Source organism: Sorghum bicolor, chromosome 6 (genome assembly GCF_000003195.3).
Source record: "Sorghum bicolor cultivar BTx623 chromosome 6, Sorghum_bicolor_NCBIv3, whole genome shotgun sequence".
NCBI lineage: Eukaryota > Viridiplantae > Streptophyta > Magnoliopsida > Poales > Poaceae > Sorghum > Sorghum bicolor.
The window spans coordinates 9,683,719-9,702,884 of NC_012875.2; the positions used below are offsets into that span (position 1 = coordinate 9,683,719).

Sequence of the window (19,166 nt, forward strand, 5' to 3'; positions counted from 1 at the left end):
CTCAGCAATAGCTTCATATATATCATCAACCAAAAATCCTCTCAAACCAGCAGGTAATATCCTTTGCAGCAGAATGTGGGAGTCATGAGTTTTCAGGCCCTGCAAGTTGGTTCCCTCTACAGTAATGCACCACTCAATATTTGTAGCAAAGTTGTCAGAAAGATCAAGTCTTGCATTTATGTTGTCCTTTGACTTATTAGGTATGCCTAGAAGGGTACCAAGGAGGTTTTCACAAACATTCTTCTCAATGTGCATCACATCTAGATTGTGTCTAAGCTTCAAAGATGGCCAATATGGTAAATCCCACAAACTAACCGACCTACCCCAAATTGGCACACGTCCAGCTGAACGTTTCCTTTTTTGACCTGGTCTAATATCTTCTACTTTATCTAGTTCCTGTAACAACTCTTTAGTTGTGAATGTACCTTGTTTATCTTTGCTTTCATGTAGGGAGGCATTCATTGTTGTTCCATAGACGATGACGCCTAGGAAGGAACCGGCAGTGACCAAAAAAACAAAGCTTGCTCCTTATGGAATATGACAGAGGATCTTTGTCACAATGCAGACAAGCAAATAAACCTTTTGTGGTACGCCCAGACAAAGTACTAAGTGCAGCATAGTCATAAATGCACCACAATATGACAACACAAAGCTTAAAATCTTTTCCTGTCAGACAATCAATTGTATCCACACCAGACCAAAGTGCAAGTAAATCCTCTATAAGAGGTTGCAGAAAAACATCAAAGTGCTTCCCAGGTGATTTAGGACCAGGAATCAATAGACCCATCATGAAATTTGATTCTTCCATACATGACCATGGTGGAAAGTTGTATGGAATCACAGAAATAGGCCACATACTATAAGATGATCTCATATTGCCCAACGGATTGAAACCGTCTGTAGCTAGGCCAAGTCTGATGTTACGTGGATCTCTAGCAAAATATGGCCAACATTTGTCAAAATCTTTCCATGCCTCTCCGTCACTAGGGTGCGACATTTCCTTCTCTTTGTATTCAACTTATGCCACTTAACTTCCTCTGATGTTTTCTTGGTACCAAATATCCATTGGAGCCTAGGTATCAATGGAAAATGCCTCAATACCTTTTCTGGAACCTTCTTATTCACTGGATCTTTCCATCTTGAAGCTTTACAGACTAGACAATTATTAAGAGCTTCATAATCCTTTCTAAATAGCACACAATTGTTTGGGCAAACGTGTATTGACACATAACCCAGTCCTAAAGCATGCAACATTTTTCTTTGCGTGTTCATATGATTTGGGAAGACAATTGTGCTCTGGAAAGCTTTGCACAAAATTTTCATTTGTGCAGTAAATGCTGAGTTACTAATCCTATAATATGACTTCAAATGGAGCATCTTGATTACAAATGAGAACTTTGAAATTGAGTGCAGCCAGGATAAAGCTCATGCTTTGCCTCTTCCATCAGAGCAGCGAAAACTGACTTATAGCTGCCATCTTCATGGTTGCCATCTCCATTGTTACCATCTCGAGCTGGTACATCACTAGAAGGTAATTCAACCCCCATGAGGTCCCTAAAGATATCGTCAACTCTATCTGCAACATTTTCTCAGGATCCAAAGGATTACATTTTGCATCCACATGTATTGGTTCATCCAAAACATGAACATCACTGCTCTCTCCATGATGAATCCACCTTGTATATGTACTGCACATCCCATTGAGCAAAATATGCCTCTCCACATCACCTTTACCCATGGACTTCTGGTTAATAGACCGACAACATGGACACAAAATTGCAGCATGCTCAGCAAACCTCTATGCTACAAAATCCATGAAGTTTCTAACATCAGCAACATACTTATTTGTGAAGAGTGCCTCATGTATCCATCGTCTATCCATCTAAAACAAAAAATGCAAGAAAAAAAATTACATCACATTCCTTCCCTAAACTCATTGTACTTAGCTCAAATCAAAGTGGAAAATGGAAATTTACCAGGCCAAGGTTGCAGAAGATATGCACATAGCACCAATGGAACTCATCAAAGGAGATCGAGGATGGGTGACCTTCAAAGATCTGCAGAGGCGAGGCTGTAGATGCTGCAGAGATCTCCAGAGAGGTACCCACTGCCGCCACAACCCCCCACGCCACCACAACCCTGCAAAGCCGACTTCACCAGCCGGTGCCGCCGCAACCCGCCGGAGCCACAGTTGCCCCAGCCGACTGTAGACGCCGCAACCCATCGACCCCGCAGCAACCCACCGAAGCCGCTGCTGCAATCCACCAACCCCACAGCAACTCGCCGAAGCTGCCGCTACAACTCGCCAGAGCAGCCACAACCCGCCGGAGCCGCCGCTGCAACCGCCGTCGCCGCAGCCGCACAAACCCCACCACCCCGATTCAATTTGGCTCTGGGAAAAGATCAGATTTTGGAAAGGGTACTTGATTTTAGCTTTAGAATGTATATGTATAAAAATATGTGGCTATAGACACAGACAACTGAGTGGCTTTGTGGTAACACCTTTAGTTTACTTCTAGCCGACCGCGGGTTCAATTCCTGGACAGGCACCACCATTTTGCATAATTATATGCTACAATGCCTCTAGGTCAGCAGTCTAGTCTGCACAATACAAGTCTCGTCTCCTTTGATTCATCTATGACAGTCCTTTTCAATCATCACAAATAGCTGCGATAGTGACCCTTAGTTGAAATTGTCATAAAGTTACTACCTAATTCTCAAACCGTCACAAGGCCGTTATAGATTCAGTATGTAATGATGGTTTCACAAACTGTCACCAAAAAACTGTCATGTATCAACACATTTCTTGTAGTGTCCACTAGCACCACCAGCACCACAGGTCTCCCCGAGAAGATTCCACAGTTCAGCAACGAGTCGCGGATGGTGTTGTCGTTGAACGGGACACCGATCCAACGGACTCGATAGAAGATAATGAAGACAAGTCAGAGAACAAGCTACGCCGAAGGAACATACTGCATCAGAGGCATTGTACCTTGATCTCATGTTTTCCTTGTTGAAGAACTCGCCTTGTTCATGAACTCTCCTTCTCTTCTTTCATGAACTGCTCCTGGCCTTCTCTTGGTTAGAGCGTTGATAACGTGTTATAGTGGATAGGAACAGTAGAAAATGAAAAGAGTATTTATTGATGAACAGAAAAGGGTATATATACATGCCCATGATGGGGCAGTTTACAGAATGAGCAGGAGACCTCCGCTCTGACGATCAAGAGAGCGGGAACGTGAAAAAGGAACAGCCATTAGCAGTTGCTAATTATCCTTTAATTGGTTACTAAGAATATTAGGAATATTCTTAACAAAGTTGAAGTAGATTCACATTGGAACCACTTGACAATCCACGTAGTGTAACCATGCTCAGATGGAATCAAATAAATAGGAACATACTTCAATTGCAAGCAGTAGAGTCTAGAAGTACTTTCTGATTAAGAAGGTAGTAGTAAGCACAGTATGTGGATTGGTGAAACCCAGACCACCTTTTGTGTAATGCTCTCAAACTATCAAGGCTTTTCAGGCCCTGTTTGATTCCATTTGATAATTTTTATCACTATCACATCGAATGTTTGATAGATGCATGAAGTACTAAATATATACTATTTGCAAAACTAAAACAACAACTAAAGGATAATTTGCGAGATGAATCTTTCGAGCCTAATTATGGGGACACCAATTATCAAATAAAATTAAAATACTACAGTGTTAAATTTTATCACACCAAACCAAACGTTGTCGACGAAAGCTGGTCGACAGTCTACATTAGGGTATACCCATGATAGTAGATTATCGGTAAACAAGTGCATAAGCTATGAACTAAATGGTGACGCAAGACATGATTTTATTCAGGTTCGGCCTCCGTGAGGGCGTAATACCTACATCATGCGTCTGATTGTATTGATATTAGTTGTGATGAGATGATCTGAGAGGGGTCCCTTGCCCCTCCTTATATAGTCCGGGGGACAATGTTACAAATCTAGAAACTAATCCTAGTCGGTTACAATTGCCATAGATAATACGATATCAATTCCTATTCTAACCGACCAGGATCTTGCTTGATCTCCACGTCATGTTTCCTTGCGCAAAACTCCGAGTAGATGGATCAATCTACGAATCGTCTTGAAGTGGACCAAATCTCCTGGCCCAAGTCTAGCCGTAAGGGTATAGGAGTTTATACCCTCATAGCTAGTCCCCGAGCGCTATGTACTGTGATGCGACACGCTGTCTTGAATTTCTTCAACCAATAAAGATGACAGTCTTCCACCATCATTACCGAAGAAGTAGGTTATCCGAATAATGCATGGTGCTCTTGAGAAAAAAGATTTCTTTTCTGGTGAAGTGTGTCGTTATCTATAATAACACTGTTGGTTAGAAAATGTAGCCAACAAAAAATGGTGATTGCTTCACGATGCCTCATGAAGTTGCCATTACCATTGGTATTTTTTTCATGTATTATCAAGGCTGCTGTCTTTGGGTGGAGCTTCAATGTGAGTATGATCCAGTGGTGAACCTTCGTAGTTCTTAGCAGCATTACAGCATCTGTCAATCTAGAAGTGTACATCAAAAACTAAGTTATCTATACAATACCCAAACTAAGATATGTAGTACTGTACTATAATGGGCTTCTATGCTGGCTGCATCAAGCAATGGCTGATGCTGAATATACTATGCCCAATCTACAAAAACTACATTGAACATCTGAAACAGAACAAAGGCTCATCACACACACCCATGTTCTATGTTCCTTCGATCGTAAGGTCATTAACCAATTCATGTTACTATGTTTTTTTATGCGAAAATTTGGCATTCACCTGCAGTTGGGGCAAGGAAAAAGAAGAAGCGGTTCCTACACAGTTGCTGCAGGAATACGTTTCGCTGCATTTGACTAAATATTTATATTTATGGCTGATGACGTAGGATTCAATCTTCAAAGAGAGGCATGTTTGTCACCACCTGCTACAATTTTGCTTGATCTGGATTAGTGGATTTCACACATGCTGGTGTAGTGAGCAACCTCATAATGCATGTTTTCCATGAAGGATCCTCCTTTTCATTCAGATTCAACTTGTTTGCGATCTCAAGAAACAAGGCACAGCGTTATGAAGGATATATCCTCCTTTTCATTCAGATTCAACTTGGCACAGCGTTGATGGCTCGGCATTGAAGTATGATTATTCCAAACTCCAAAGCATACGGCCGCAGGTTGGATTTGGATGGATTTTTTCTTTCTTTCTTTTTTGAAGCGTTCGTTGCATCTGTATTTCTTCCTACTGGTGCCAAGGCGCCGTGCCGGCCGTTAGAAATCGTTGCATGATGCTCCTGTCCTGGTCACATGTCCCGCGGCTCTCCTCGGCCCGCAGCTAGGCAGAAAGATGCTGGGCCTTCACCCTGAAAACCAAAAAGTTTTTAAGATTCTCCGTCACATCGAATCTTGTGACACATGTATAAAACATTAAATATAAACGAAAACAAAACTAATTACACAGTTTAACTGTAAATCACAAAACGATTCTTTTGATCCTAGTTAGTCCATGATTGAAAAATATTTGTCACAAACAAACGAAAGTGCTATAGTACTGATTTTTTTTCACTTTTCGGAACTAAACAAAGGCCGGGCAAAAACGCGGGCGCGTCGCACGTCGCTACTGACCGCCGGTCGCGGCGGTGCGGGAGGCGCGAGGTGGGGGCCACAGGCAAGCGCCTATCATCGCCGTCTCTGTTGGGTTTGTCTCCCAGAAAGTTTTTTTTAAATTCTCGGTTACATCGAATCTTTAGACATATGTATAGATAGAGTATTAAATATAGATAAAAATAAAAACTAATTGCACAGTTTAGTTAGAATTGATGAGACGAATCTTTTAAACCTATTTAGTCTATAATTAGATAATATTTGTCAAATATAAACAAAAATACTACGTCAATTTTTCAAAAAAAAATTGAAACTAAACCAGGCCTTGCCACCTCCTCCGGCGCACGCCGCCGCAGCAGCCGAAGAGGCGGAGAGGGCGAGTGGGTGATCTTGACTAGTTGACTGCTTTGTCGAGTTCCACGTTGCGAACCTGTGAGACGTGGCATAATTCAGTTGCTTCCACGCCGGGCCCACCACATTTGCTGAGCAGCTACACACTTTCCGGTGACCAGGTGTGTCACGCCAGTACGCCACCTGTGCTGTGCACTGTCGCATTGACTGGCCCTCTTCGTTAACGTGACCGCGACGCGCGTCCCAGAAGCATCCGCCCGCAACCATGGTGACACCAACCTCCACCACCCCAGTGTCCACCGCTTCCGCCGCCGCGCCGGCGCCCGGCTCCGGCCGCGGCGGCGTCCTCCGCCTTCTCCGCTATTCCGCTTGCTCCCTCCTCCCTTCGGCTGCCGCGGCCAGGTCAGGCGCGCGGCTGACCACCGCGCTCCGCGCAAGAACCCAGCCGGCGGAGCCCGAGCTGGTGGAGCAGTCGGTGAACACGATCCGGTTCCTGGCCGTGGACGCCGTGGAGAAGGCGCAGTCCGGGCACCCAGGCCTCCCCATGGGCTGCGCGCCGCTGGGACACGTCCTGTTCGACGAGTTCCTCCGCTTCAACCCGAAGAACCCCGCCTGGTTCGACCGCGACCGCTTCGTGCTCTCCGCCGGCCATGGGTGCATGCTCCAGTACGCGCTCCTCCACCTCGCTGGGTACGATGCAGTCAAGGTGAGCTGGTTCGCTGCTAAACACCGTTGTTGAATTCCGGGCTGCAAAACTTAAATATGTACTAGTACTATTGTAGTCCCAAAAGGGGTGAATCCTTGCGGAGTGATAATGATCACGGCAATCAGTTGGACGCAAGTCCTAACTCCTAACTCTTCCCATCGTTCAGTTTTTTCTTAAATCAATACCCCATCCGTCCCTTAAAAAGAGTCAAACTTCAGAAAAATTAAAAAGACTCACTAGTCACTACTGGAGTCGTGGTAGTCAAATTTTATAAGTTTAACTAAGTTTGTAGAAAATATTAGTATTATTTGTATGTGCAAATAAGTTTGTAATAAAATAATATGCAAAGATCTATTTAGTAATATTAGTTATATATACTATAAATATTAATATTTTTTATATATATTTGGGGAGTGAAAGTTAAACATATTTGCTTTCTTGGGAAGCGAGAGTGACACTTTTCATGGGATGAAGGGTCGAGGGAGTATAAGGGAATAAGTTCATTTGGACATGAATTTCACAAGAATCGTATAGGGTAATCACTTCAATTTCACAAAAAGAAAAAGTAGGAACAGTTATATTTTTCTCCTAGGTTCCAAACATACCCTTAACCTTAAGGTTTCTTAGAAAGGTTTGAGGAAAGTTTGTGAACCGGGGGTAGATGGTAGAGATTTATATTATGGATTTAGAGCTTGTGAATTAAAGTAAAATGTTCTGAAAAGCAAAAGGGCTCATAACTCAAAGCTTTTCACAGTAGTACTGATCCACCAACATTGTACTCTGTTTCATATCCTGTTTTGCTATGTTCTTTCAAAGCATGTGTGCTCATTTCTCTGTGACTATCCCTCTTTGTCTCGCATGATCATACCCTGATTTTGATATTTACAACCATGTTTATTGTCGCAGATGGATGATCTAAAAGCTTTCCGACAATGGAGAAGCAGAACTCCTGGTCACCCAGAGAATTTTGAAACACCTGGTGTTGAAGTCACCACCGGTTGCCAGCTGAAACATTTTAAATTTTGTTTTTCCTCTTATGCCTTCTTCTGAAAGTTAAATAGATATCTAAACTTTTCTTATGGCATATAGGTCCTCTGGGGCAGGGTTTTGCAAATGCTGTTGGATTAGCACTTGCTGAGAAACATCTAGCTTCACGTTTCAACAAGACTGACATGAAAATCGTGGACCATTACACGTAACTTACTAGCCACTTGCATTGCAATTGGATTACTTTTGTCATGCACAAATTAGGATATTGGTAATATGGTGTTGTTACATTCACTCAAAAAAAATATGGTGTTGTTACTCGGTGCTCTTACTTAGGTATGTTATACTTGGGGATGGTTGCCAAATGGAAGGTGTTTCGAATGAAGCGGCCTCTCTTGCTGGTCACTGGGGCCTTGGAAAATTGATTGCTTTCTATGATGACAACCACATATCAATTGATGGTAATACAGATATTGCATTTACTGAAGATGTGCTTGCACGATATGAGGCACTAGGGTGGCATACTATCTGGGTGAAGAATGGCAACACTGGGTATGATGACATACGTGCTGCAATAAAGGAAGCGAAGGGAGTTAAAGACAAGCCAACTCTCATCAAGGTAACTGGCAGTCTGGTAACATTATTTATTTATTCATTTGCTTGTCATTTTTCTGCAGCTCCACGAGATAAATGGCACATTATAATTTATAGGTGACAACCACTATTGGTTTTGGATCTCCGAACAAGGCCAACACATATAGTGTTCATGGTACTGCTTTAGGTTCAAAAGAAGTAGAGGCAACTAGAAGCAATCTTGGCTGGCTTCATGAGCCTTTCCATGTTCCAGATGAGGTGAAGAGGTATGTTTTATTCAGCAATGCTGTCATTGCTAAACTCATGCTGCACTGTAAGAGAAAATTACTATAAATAGGTAACTGAGTTCTGTTTCTCAAAGAGGGATGTGAGCTATAATAAGCAAACAGTAAATCACCATGATATATTTGCACCTCGTCTCAAAAGTAATGGAGTGGTCAGAAAGAATTCTACTACACAATGATGATCCTGCACCATTGCTTTGTTTCATTTTTCTCAGATGAAATTGTTCTTCCTGTACAAGATCTTAAATGTTTGATCTGGTTGGAGTAAAATATTTAATGGTTCTGGTTACATTTATGATGTGATTTGGGTAAAAATATTTGTGCTCAGAGTAAATTAGTGTATTTAAACTCAATATATTCTTCCACAACTGTAATTATATAACTCATCAATCGCAGGCACTGGAGTCACCATATTGATGATGGTGCTTCACTTGAAGCTGAATGGAATGCCAGGTTTGTAGAATATGACAAGAAATACCACCAGGAGGCTGCTGAGTTAAAGAGCATAATTTCAGGGGAATTGCCTTCAGGATGGGACAATGCTCTTCCAGTTAGTGCTCTTCTGAACGTCAACTGCCATGTGTAATCAATATTCCGTTATCCATGTGAATGATAGATATATTTGCATTTAAATGTTCTGTTTGTTTGTCTCGTTGCAGACCTATGCTCCTGAAATCTCTCCTGATGCTACTAGGAACTTATCTCAACAGTGCTTGAATGCACTTGCCAAAGTAATACCTGGATTTCTTGGAGGCAGTGCTGATCTTGCAACATCAAATATGACATTGCTTAAGATGTTTGGTGACTTCCAGAGGGATACTCCTGAAGAGAGAAACATTCGTTTTGGTGTGAGAGAGCATGGGATGGGTGCCATTTCCAATGGTATCGCTGTTCATAGCCCTGGTCTGATACCTTATTGTGCAACATTCTTTGTGTTCACTGACTATATGAGAGCTTCCATCCGCCTGTCAGCCTTAAGCGAATCTGGAGTGATCTTCGTGATGACTCATGACTCCATTGGCCTTGGGGAAGATGGTCCAACCCATCAGCCTGTTGAGCAGTTATTCAGCCTCCGAGCAATGCCTAACATTTTAATGCTTCGTCCAGCTGATGGAAACGAGACATCAGGGGCCTATAAGATTGCAGTTCTTAATAGGAAAAGGCCCTCAATCATTGCCCTCTCACGGCAGAAGCTTCCACAGGTGAAAGGAACATCAGTTGATGCTGTTTCTAAAGGAGGATATATTATTTCTGATAACTCATCAGGCAACAAACCTGATTTCATTCTCATTGGCACTGGTTCAGAACTTGAGATTGCAGAAAATGCAGCAGGTGAGCTGCGGAATAAGGGGAGAACCGTACGAGTGGTTTCTCTAGTTTGCTGGGAATTATTTGAAGAGCAGCCTGAGGAGTATAAGGAAAGTGTTCTCCCAAATGAGGTTACTTCTAGAATTAGCATTGAGGCAGGGGTCACATTTGGATGGGAGAAATATATTGGACAAAAAGGCAAAGCTATTGGTATTGACCGTTTTGGTGTAAGCGCTCCTGCGGGGAAAATATATGAGGAACTTGGTTTGACAGTGGAAAACGTCATTGCAGCAGCCGAGGCCCTATAAATGGTCATCACATTACTGAAATACACATATTTTGATGGGTATGTTCCAGTATTAAGACTTCAGTAATGCCACTGGTTTGAAGCACTATTTGTGGTCATGTGGTTGTATATGAACTTTTAAGGGTCCTCTTTACTAGCTAATGATGCGTAGATTAATTGTCAGGCAAATTTGCACTTTGCTCCTACAATCATACTTTGGGAACTTGTCATGAAATAAAATGCTGGTCATATTACCAGCGAAATTGTGATTTATTATGAATTTGTGGCATTCATTTCTTCAATTCTGTTCTACGTCATATGCAAAGATATGGATGAGGCCCTCGCCAACAAAAACGAAAAAAAAAAAAGAAAAAAAATAATTAGGCTTGCCAAGTTCAATACACACGCTAGACAACAAACAGTTTTTATTTCCTTGATTAGGGAAGAACTAGTTAAAGTTAGGGGCATTTGGCTACCGGACATGCAAAGTGGCGCGCATTAGCTGAAAGACACTTTTTCATGTAATACTCACCACCAAAACAGTTGCCATTTGTAAACTATAAGGCCAATGACTATGAAATTTTAACAGCAACAAGATATGATAGTTATCTACAAATCATCTAATACTCACTTCCATAGAAAATCTTGTTAAGGACATGAAATCATGTCCACCAGCAACCTTAACAGCCATGATTTGCTGGTGGACATGATTTCGTGTCCTTAACGAGATTTTCTATGAAAGTGAGTATTAGATGATTTGTAGATAACTATCGTATCTTGTTGCTGTTAAAATTTCATAGCCGTTGGCCTTATGGTTTACAAATGGCAATTGTTTTGGTGGTGAGTGTTACATGAAAAAGTGTCTTCCAGCAATGGTCACCACTTTGCATGTCCGGTAGCCATTTTTCCCTTAAAGTTATTACTCACCTTTGCAAATGAGGTTAATTAGATTAGTGTCATCATAATTTTTGTGATTGAAAAAACGGCGTGATAGTTCACTTATTCTGACATTATAATTCTATGGTACTGTTCTAAATACACTGTGCTCTATATTTGGCACATACTTGGGCCTATATTTGGTGCGGTCTTGGGCCCAGTGTAAAGGGGAGGCTATACAAGTTATTATATTTCAGAGAAAGTTTATTTTGGCTCTCTCAACTCTAAAACTATAAATAATTGCTCATCATCTCTCAAAATGGATCACTTTACCTACTTATTTCTTTCCCTTGGTGGTTTTTTCTTTTTTCTTTTATGTTTATTTTGGTTCAATTTTTAAAAATCATAGTAAATCACAGAAAAAGCATAAAAATGAAAAATCTAATTGTGTTAGGCTCTATATGAGTAAATCTATATAGTGAATATATGATATGGTATGCTTTAGAATAAAGTTTTTACAGTAACTTTAGATATATGTTTTTCTATAACTAATTTATAGCTACGGTTTCTCTTGTCCTTTATGGTGAATTTTTTATGATAAGATATCACAGCATGCTTGAGGAATAAAAAAATATGCTCATTAGACGCAAGCCAATTGGTTAGATGAGCACACAAGCCGAGCTTTTTGCACTTATTGGTCCTGTGGCGGCCGCAGTGAGAGAGCTAATGTCACTCTCTGTTCTGACTAGGGATGAAAACGGATCGGATACGAACGGATATCACTGATATCATATTTATTTTTATATTTTTGGTCGGATTCGGATTCGAATACTGATAATATCAACCGTGTCGGATAAGATAGGATTAGATATCGACATCATAAATATGTGATTTAAATATTCGGATACGGATACGGTATCGGATGTTGAATATTCGGACTCGAATACAGACAGATCTAAATCTCTCGAAACGAATTCGGCTTCGAATACGGTCGGAAAATATCCATACCGTTTTCATCCCTAGTCCTGACGTAGACCCTAGGAGGGGCTAAAGGAGGAAGGAAGAGAGAAGAAGACTGAGGGTATTTTTTGAAAGTATCTATGCAGGTATTGGTCTATTTAAAAGTAAATAGCTTTGCAATTAGTCTAAGATGGGGAAGATGTGTAATGTGATAGATTACCAACCAGAACTAAAGGTTCCTTTTAGTCCCGGGCCTGCGAACCCGGACTAAAGGTGAGACATTTAGTCTCGAAACATTTATCTCGTCTCGTAGGCTCGTAGCCCAGGACTAAAGGCCCGTTTCAACCGGGACAAAAAAAAAACCCTTCGTGCAGCAGTGAGTAGAATCAAAATGACACGTTTTTGAATAGATTAATTTTAATGATGTTTCTCGTAGCCACGAAAGCTGTAATGATACCGTTGCAATGAACCCTTACAAATGAAATCAACTTGTGCATTTATGCACAAGTAACTCGGGCACGTGCAGATTAAAAAAAATCTCGGGCACGTGCAGTGCATCACCAGCTCCTTGCTATGTCATCTTTATGCCTAGAACGCTTAAGTGCAAAAGTGAAAACGACTGATAAGTCTATGGTAATAAAACATGATGTATTGGAACATATGAAGATGAAGAGATAAATTATTATAGAAATTAGTTTACATATATATAAACTAATAATGTTGAGGCTCTGTAGCCTAAGTGCTTGCCTCCACTATTAAATTTGCGCGCTCTGACCACAATCCTGACGAAATTATTGGACGTCTACGTCTCCCATCTTCAAACTCGCCGGCCAGTAGCCAAAGGAAAAAAAAATATTTGCGCTTCGAACAACGTAGTTCCTTCAAAAACAGTAGTCCGTACACGTCGCCCCGATGCTACACACTACACATTGGATATTCCCAACCATGCATATATACTGACCGGCTTCTCACTTGGTAGCTCACTCCGAGACCAAAAAGAAGACAGCCGCCCTGATGGATCACTCCACCTCCCTGCTCCGGCTCATCTTCCTTGCTCTTGGCGCAGCCCTGGTTCTCCTTATCGTCCGCTCCGCCTTCCGCCTCCCACGTGGAATCGACACACCCACCACCTCACTCTTCGATGACGCCACCGCCGGCAGCAGCTGCACACGGTTCGCGCCATGGGGGTGCCGCCAGGCCGACCGGATTAAGCAGGAGCAGAAGCCGAAGCCGGAGCCGCCGTCGCACGAGAACGACGTGCCGCTGCACCCGCTCGACCCACTGACGGTCACCGAGATAAACCGTGCGCGCGAGCTCCTCCGCGCGCACCCGCCGTTCGCGTCGTCGCCGTCGTCCATGTTCGTGCACTCGCTGGCGCTCGACGAGCCGGACAAGCCCGTCGTCCTGAGCTGGCGGAAGGGCGCCGACCCGCTGCCCCCGCGACGCGCCGTGGCGGTGGTCCGGTTCCGCGGCGAGGCCTTCGTCCTCGCCATCGACCTCGCCAGCGGCGCCGTGACTCCTCTGCCTGCCCCAGCTTCCGGGTACCCGACCATGACCATGGACGAGCAGGTGTCCCTCTGCTATGCCCCTTTCAGTGACCCGGCGTTCAACGCCACCGTCCAGCGGCACGGCGTCCGTATGTCCGACGTCGCCTGCCTGCCGATCTCCCTCGGGTGGTACGGCCCCACCGAGGAGAACCGCCGGCTGATCAAGATCCAGTGCTTCTCCGCGGAGGGCACGGCCAACTTCTACATGCGCCCCATCGAGGGCCTCACCGTGCTGCTGGACATGGACACGAGGGAGGTCATCCGCATCTCCGACCGCGGCGGCGGCATCCCCATCCCGCCCGCCGCCAACACCGACTACAGGTATGCCCGCCACATGCAAGAAGACGTCGGCGGCGACCAGACGACGTCGAGGAGTGAGGCGGGGTTCCAGAAGGTGCGGGCGCCGTCGATGGAGCCGGGGCCGTCGTCGGGGCCGGGAGTGGAGCTGGTGGACGGGCACACGGTTCGGTGGGGCGGGTGGGAGTTCCACCTCAAGGCGGACGCGCGCGCCGGCATGGTGGTGTCGCGCGCACGGGTGCAGGACCCCGGCACGGGCGCGCACCGGGAGGTGCTGTACAAGGGCATGGCGTCGGAGCTCTTCGTGCCGTACATGGACCCGACCGAGGCGTGGTACTTCAAGACGTACATGGATGCCGGCGAGTACGGCTTCGGCCTGCAGGCCATGCCGCTGGTGCCGCTCAACGACTGCCCACGCCACGCACGGTACCTCGACGGCGTGTTCGTGGCCGCCGACGGCCGGCCCTACGTGCGGGAGAAGATGATCTGCGTCTTCGAGCGGTACGCCGGCGAGGTCGCGTGGAGACACTCGGAGAGCCCCATCACCGGCATGGACGTAAGTTAATTGTGCACTTGCACTCGTCATTTTGTCCTTTGTTATTTGTGTTGTGTTGTGGGTATTACTATTGCCAGGGAGACGCCTAGGGTTGTGTCATACGTACGCTAGATAGGTACAAGTAGCTGTTCGCTCCTCTAGTTTGGCAACACTCACCTTTCAAATACAAAAAAGGTTTTTTTTTTACCTACTTGCAGCAGAAGCTGACAAAAGAGTGTGTTAAGATATTTCCGGCACTAGTACTAGGCGGTGGAAGAACCAAGAGCAAGAATCTTGAGTTGCATATGCGATAAACAACAACTTGACAGTATCTGCAAGCGTCCTTATTAAACCTTCCTTAAATACCAAGTGAAAATATACATATCCTTCAATTCAAGGACCTTTGATAAATTATTATACTACAGTTTAGTAGAGTATAAAGTATCAATATTCGAGGCCAGAAATTAAGTCCGCACACGCTGCTTTTACGTCGAGATATTTTTGAGTTTGTGCTTGATCGACTAAATGTTTGTGCATGGTAGAATAGAAATTTAGCCAATGAAATCAGGAGTAAATAAAATTCACAGGACGAGTCTTTTGTGAATCATTGACACGGCGCCAATGCTAGATGTGCCGAGACAAATGTAGAAGCTAGCAAAGTTGTGACCAAGACTGGTGGCAGAGATCAGTGACGCTTTCAACATATAATTGTAGAAGTCTTTTTCTGCTTTCTCTTGGAAAGGAATCTTTCAAACACTACTAGTGAAGAAATAATGAGGAAGAATCTTGAACAAGAGCACACAAACACTTCGTTCCCAGAATTTTTTTCTCCGAAAAGTTGAAACTTTTACAAAGCAAAAGATTAAGGATCGAATGGACAGTATTATTACAACACTGGCGTAAGTGCTGGTGACGCCGGACGCCTAATGGATGACATTGAATAGAGATATACTCTGTTCGTCTACTAGCACATTTTTTCATGATTATTCATACATCACCAAATGATGTTGACTATTTGGTTAGTCTTCTTATATATACTATTAATCTAGCAGCGCCGCAAACGGGAAGAATAATTTTACCAAGAATTTCATCCAAACTAAAAGAGGCAACTTGCTCTCTGAAACAGAGAGAATTTTGTTTGTACCACCGTACCTTTTCCATGTGAATTCAAAACAGATAGAAATTCATAACTTTATTTCCCACATGGAATCAAATTTCTACATTTCTGTACTTGAGTCTGTTTTATGTGTTGCCATATACGTACTAAGGGTTTAGCAAGGAGTAGGTGAAGTACAGACATCTAATCAACGAAGAGACTACTGGTGGCTCCCTCATGTATCAGGATCGACGATGGCGTAAATTGTATTGGACCTAGCTAGGTGTAGCAGCGTAGATGACGCTGACGAGTTGTTTTGTATTGGAGCTAGGCTGCTAAGCTAGTACTAGTGACGAGCTAGTGGTGACACTGGGTCAAATAAATCTGTCTGTTTCTGATGTGGTGATGGGTCCGGTCCCCTGCAGATAAGGGAGTCGCGGCCGAAGGTGACGCTGGTGGCGCGGATGGTTGCGTCCGTGGCCAACTACGACTACATCATGGACTGGGAGTTCCAGATGGACGGCCTCGTCCGCATCAAGGTATAAACTACTTGTCACCACCACCTCTTTCATATCTCTCTCTCTGCTGTCTCGGCCGGATTCACACAGAACGGTGCCTACATATTCTATTCAAACTACGCTTGTGCCAGTTGCTGAGTCTAGCATAGCGAGTAAGGTCATCCAAAAATCCCAAGATGTCGATTTTAGTTTATTATATAAGAAAAGATACCAGTGATATATCTACGTACTCCTTCCATATAGAATTTAGATACCATTTTGGACAAGGTTCGGGTCAAACATTGACAATATAAATCATCAATGACTTTAAAACTATTGAGTTTGCAAATGTGAAAACTATATGAATAAATTTATCTTGAAAAATGCTTTAACAAAATTATACATATATCATTTTTTTCTAAATATTTTTATGAAAATAAAAGGTTAAAGTTGTGTTTGGAGACCGTGTCGCTATCCTGAATGACATCTAAATCCTATGTGGAAGGAGTATATTATGTGTGGACTAGCTTTAGTCAGATTCCCATGGGGTCCAGTGACGTGTTGATCCCCTAATAATAATGAACGGATTAGCAGGGGCGACTGTTGGTAGTGTGGTTTTTCACATCACGTGATAGGCACACCCACAGACTGGCCGCCGGCCGTCTTTCAGCTATATTAGTCAGCTGGTTACCACGTTCATCTTCCAACTCTCGGTGGCAGGCCAGTACCCAATCAATATGCTGCGAAGTGCAAGGAGAAAATGGTGGGCGTCGTTTTCCTCCTTTTCATTAGCCCTCCGCGCCAATGACCCTTCCGAGGATAAGCAAGCATTGGGAGCACGCAAGTGTCATCTTAATTAATTCACTGCACCTGATCGATGCACTACTCCTAGTATATATATAATTCGTACATGTAACACTGTCAGACACATGTTTGTTGTAGTGAACGAGATTACATACTCTGAGGGCACTCACAATGTAAGACCCTATCACAGAGTCCAAGACATTTAATTACATACTTATTTATGATATTTTGCTGATGTGGCAGCATATTTATTGAAGAAAGAGGTAGAAAAAATAAGACTCCAAGTCTTATTTAGACTCCAAGTCCACATTGTTCGAGATAATAAATAACTTTAGACTCTATGATATAGTCTGCATTGTGAGTGCCCTTGATGCTCACCACCATGCATACTGTACGTATGCACCACAGGTGGGCCTGAGCGGGATCCTGATGGTGAAGGGCACGGCCTACTCCCACCTACGGGAGGCCCGCGAGAACGAGGACACGCACGGCACGCTGCTCTCCGAGAACGTCATCGGCGTCATCCACGACCACTACGTGACGTTCCGCCTGGACATGGACGTCGACGGCGCCGACAACAACTCCTTCGTGCGCGTGGAGATGGCGCGGCAGGAGACGGCCCCCGGCGAGTCCCCCCGGAGGAGCTACCTCAAGGCCACCCGGCACGTGGCGCGGACCGAGAAGGACGCCCAGGTGCGCCTCAAGCTCTACGATCCGGCCGAGTTCCATGTCGTCAACCCGACCAAGAAGACGCGGGTCGGCAACCCCGTTGGCTACAAGCTCGTCCCTGCCGGCACCGCCGCCAGCTTGCTGGACCCGGAGGATCCGCCGCAGAAGAGGGGTGCTTTCACAAACAATCAGGTAGACATTTTTGTGATGAAAACTGTTTGAGTTATTTACATGATATAGTCAGAGAGTAGTATTTGATTATTTCACCTTGTAATTTTCTGTGATGATGAAAACCCAATGCAAACAGATCTGGGTGACACCCTACAACAAGAGCGAGGAATGGGCCGGTGGTCTGTTCGTGTACCAGAGCAAAGGGGAGGACACATTGGCTACTTGGTCCGAGAGGTACGTACCTACTACGTACACGCGCACTATATATATATATATATATATATATATATATATATATATATATATATATATATATATATATATATATATATATATATATATATATATATGCGCGTATATATATATATATATATATATATATATATATATATATATATATATATATATATATATATATATATATATATATATATATATATATATATATATATATAAGTGCTATTCTACACCCTAGGTGTAGAATACTATTCTACACCGAAGTGTTATACTGAGCAAAATTCAGTATCGTTCAGTATTCGTGTTTCAGTATTGTTCAGTATTTCGTGGTCCCTGAGTGTTGGACAAGATGATACTGAACACTCTTCAGTACTGCTCAGTATTTTTTCTACTTAATTTTGACTTGCGGTGTAGAATAGTATTCTACACCTAAGGTGTAGAATAGCGCTACCGTGTGTATGTATATATATATATATATATATATATAGTTCGATCAATCAAGCGCTAATCAAACTCTATATATGATGGACGAGCAGAGACCGTCCGATCGAGAACAAGGACCTGGTGCTGTGGTACACGCTGGGGTTCCACCACATCCCGTGCCAGGAGGACTTCCCCATCATGCCCACCGTGTCCTCAAGCTTCGACCTCAAGCCTGTCAACTTCTTCGAGAGCAACCCCATCCTCAAGCAGAGGCCCACCAAGGAGGATGATCTGCCCATCTGTTCCGCCACCGCCGTGTAATATAATCAGCGCTGCATGCGACGCCATCCATGGACGACGGCGGCGATCGATGTTTCGGTGGCCATGGGCGTGGGCGCATATGTATTTCCTAGCCTAGGAGGGCGAACTGATTAACTGGACCCATGCATAAGCTTGCATCGCTGTGTGTTCTTCCTAGCTTTAGTACGTACCTGGTGCAGCCATATCTCATCTGTGTTTGTTATGTCAAATCAGAACTTTGATCAGCTAATGCATGGAGCATATTTGGTTGTTATATGATGACTTCTGTCTCATAGAGCCACTAAGGCACAATAGCAGATTCAAGCCCTGCTTACAGTGTTTCATCGTTGAGTAATACATGATTTGTGGCTTATAGAAATACATGATTTCTACACCTGTGAAAATCAATTTTCACTGGTGATTTTCTTAAGAAACCGCCAGTGGAAATGCACCATTTTTACTGGCAGTTTTTTAGGAAAATCACAAGTGAAAATTGATTTTCACACGCAGTTTTTGAGTTGGGCAAGCCAATTTCTTTCCACAAGCGTTCTTTAATTCAAACCACTTGTAAAAATTATGGTCCATCGCCAGCGTAGAGCTT

At 43.6% G+C, this 19,166-nt stretch overlaps 2 protein-coding genes across 2 annotated transcripts; both read left to right on the forward strand.

The window, feature by feature from the left end:
* On the forward strand, positions 6,217 to 10,433 carry LOC8085774 (transketolase, chloroplastic). The gene is made up of 7 exons (XM_002446164.2): positions 6,217 to 6,694; positions 7,601 to 7,691; positions 7,784 to 7,889; positions 8,018 to 8,300; positions 8,393 to 8,541; positions 8,956 to 9,109; positions 9,219 to 10,433. Exons 1-7 carry the CDS (start codon positions 6,254 to 6,256, stop codon positions 10,173 to 10,175), a joined length of 2,181 nt encoding a protein of 726 aa, XP_002446209.1. The 5' UTR covers positions 6,217 to 6,253; the 3' UTR covers positions 10,176 to 10,433.
* LOC8069427 (primary amine oxidase) lies at positions 12,966 to 18,845 on the forward strand. Its single transcript, XM_002446165.2, has 5 exons — positions 12,966 to 14,389; positions 15,890 to 16,003; positions 17,174 to 17,626; positions 17,742 to 17,839; positions 18,379 to 18,845. Exons 1-5 carry the CDS (start codon positions 13,004 to 13,006, stop codon positions 18,584 to 18,586), a joined length of 2,259 nt encoding a protein of 752 aa, XP_002446210.1. The 5' UTR covers positions 12,966 to 13,003; the 3' UTR covers positions 18,587 to 18,845.

Excerpts from the sequence above, each read along its gene's own strand:
- LOC8069427 (XM_002446165.2), top strand. The coding sequence starts at position 13,004 with ATGGATCACTCCACCTCCCTGCTCCGGCTCATCTTCCTTGCTCTTGGC. Across the intron at positions 16,004-17,173 it reads ACGGCCTCGTCCGCATCAAG|GTGGGCCTGAGCGGGATCCT; the intron begins GTATAAACTACT and ends TATGCACCACAG. Across the intron at positions 17,627-17,741 it reads GTGCTTTCACAAACAATCAG|ATCTGGGTGACACCCTACAA; the intron begins GTAGACATTTTT and ends CAATGCAAACAG.
- LOC8085774 (XM_002446164.2), top strand. The coding sequence starts at position 6,254 with ATGGTGACACCAACCTCCACCACCCCAGTGTCCACCGCTTCCGCCGCC. Across the intron at positions 6,695-7,600 it reads CTGGGTACGATGCAGTCAAG|ATGGATGATCTAAAAGCTTT; the intron begins GTGAGCTGGTTC and ends TTATTGTCGCAG. Across the intron at positions 7,890-8,017 it reads AAAATCGTGGACCATTACAC|GTATGTTATACTTGGGGATG; the intron begins GTAACTTACTAG and ends GCTCTTACTTAG.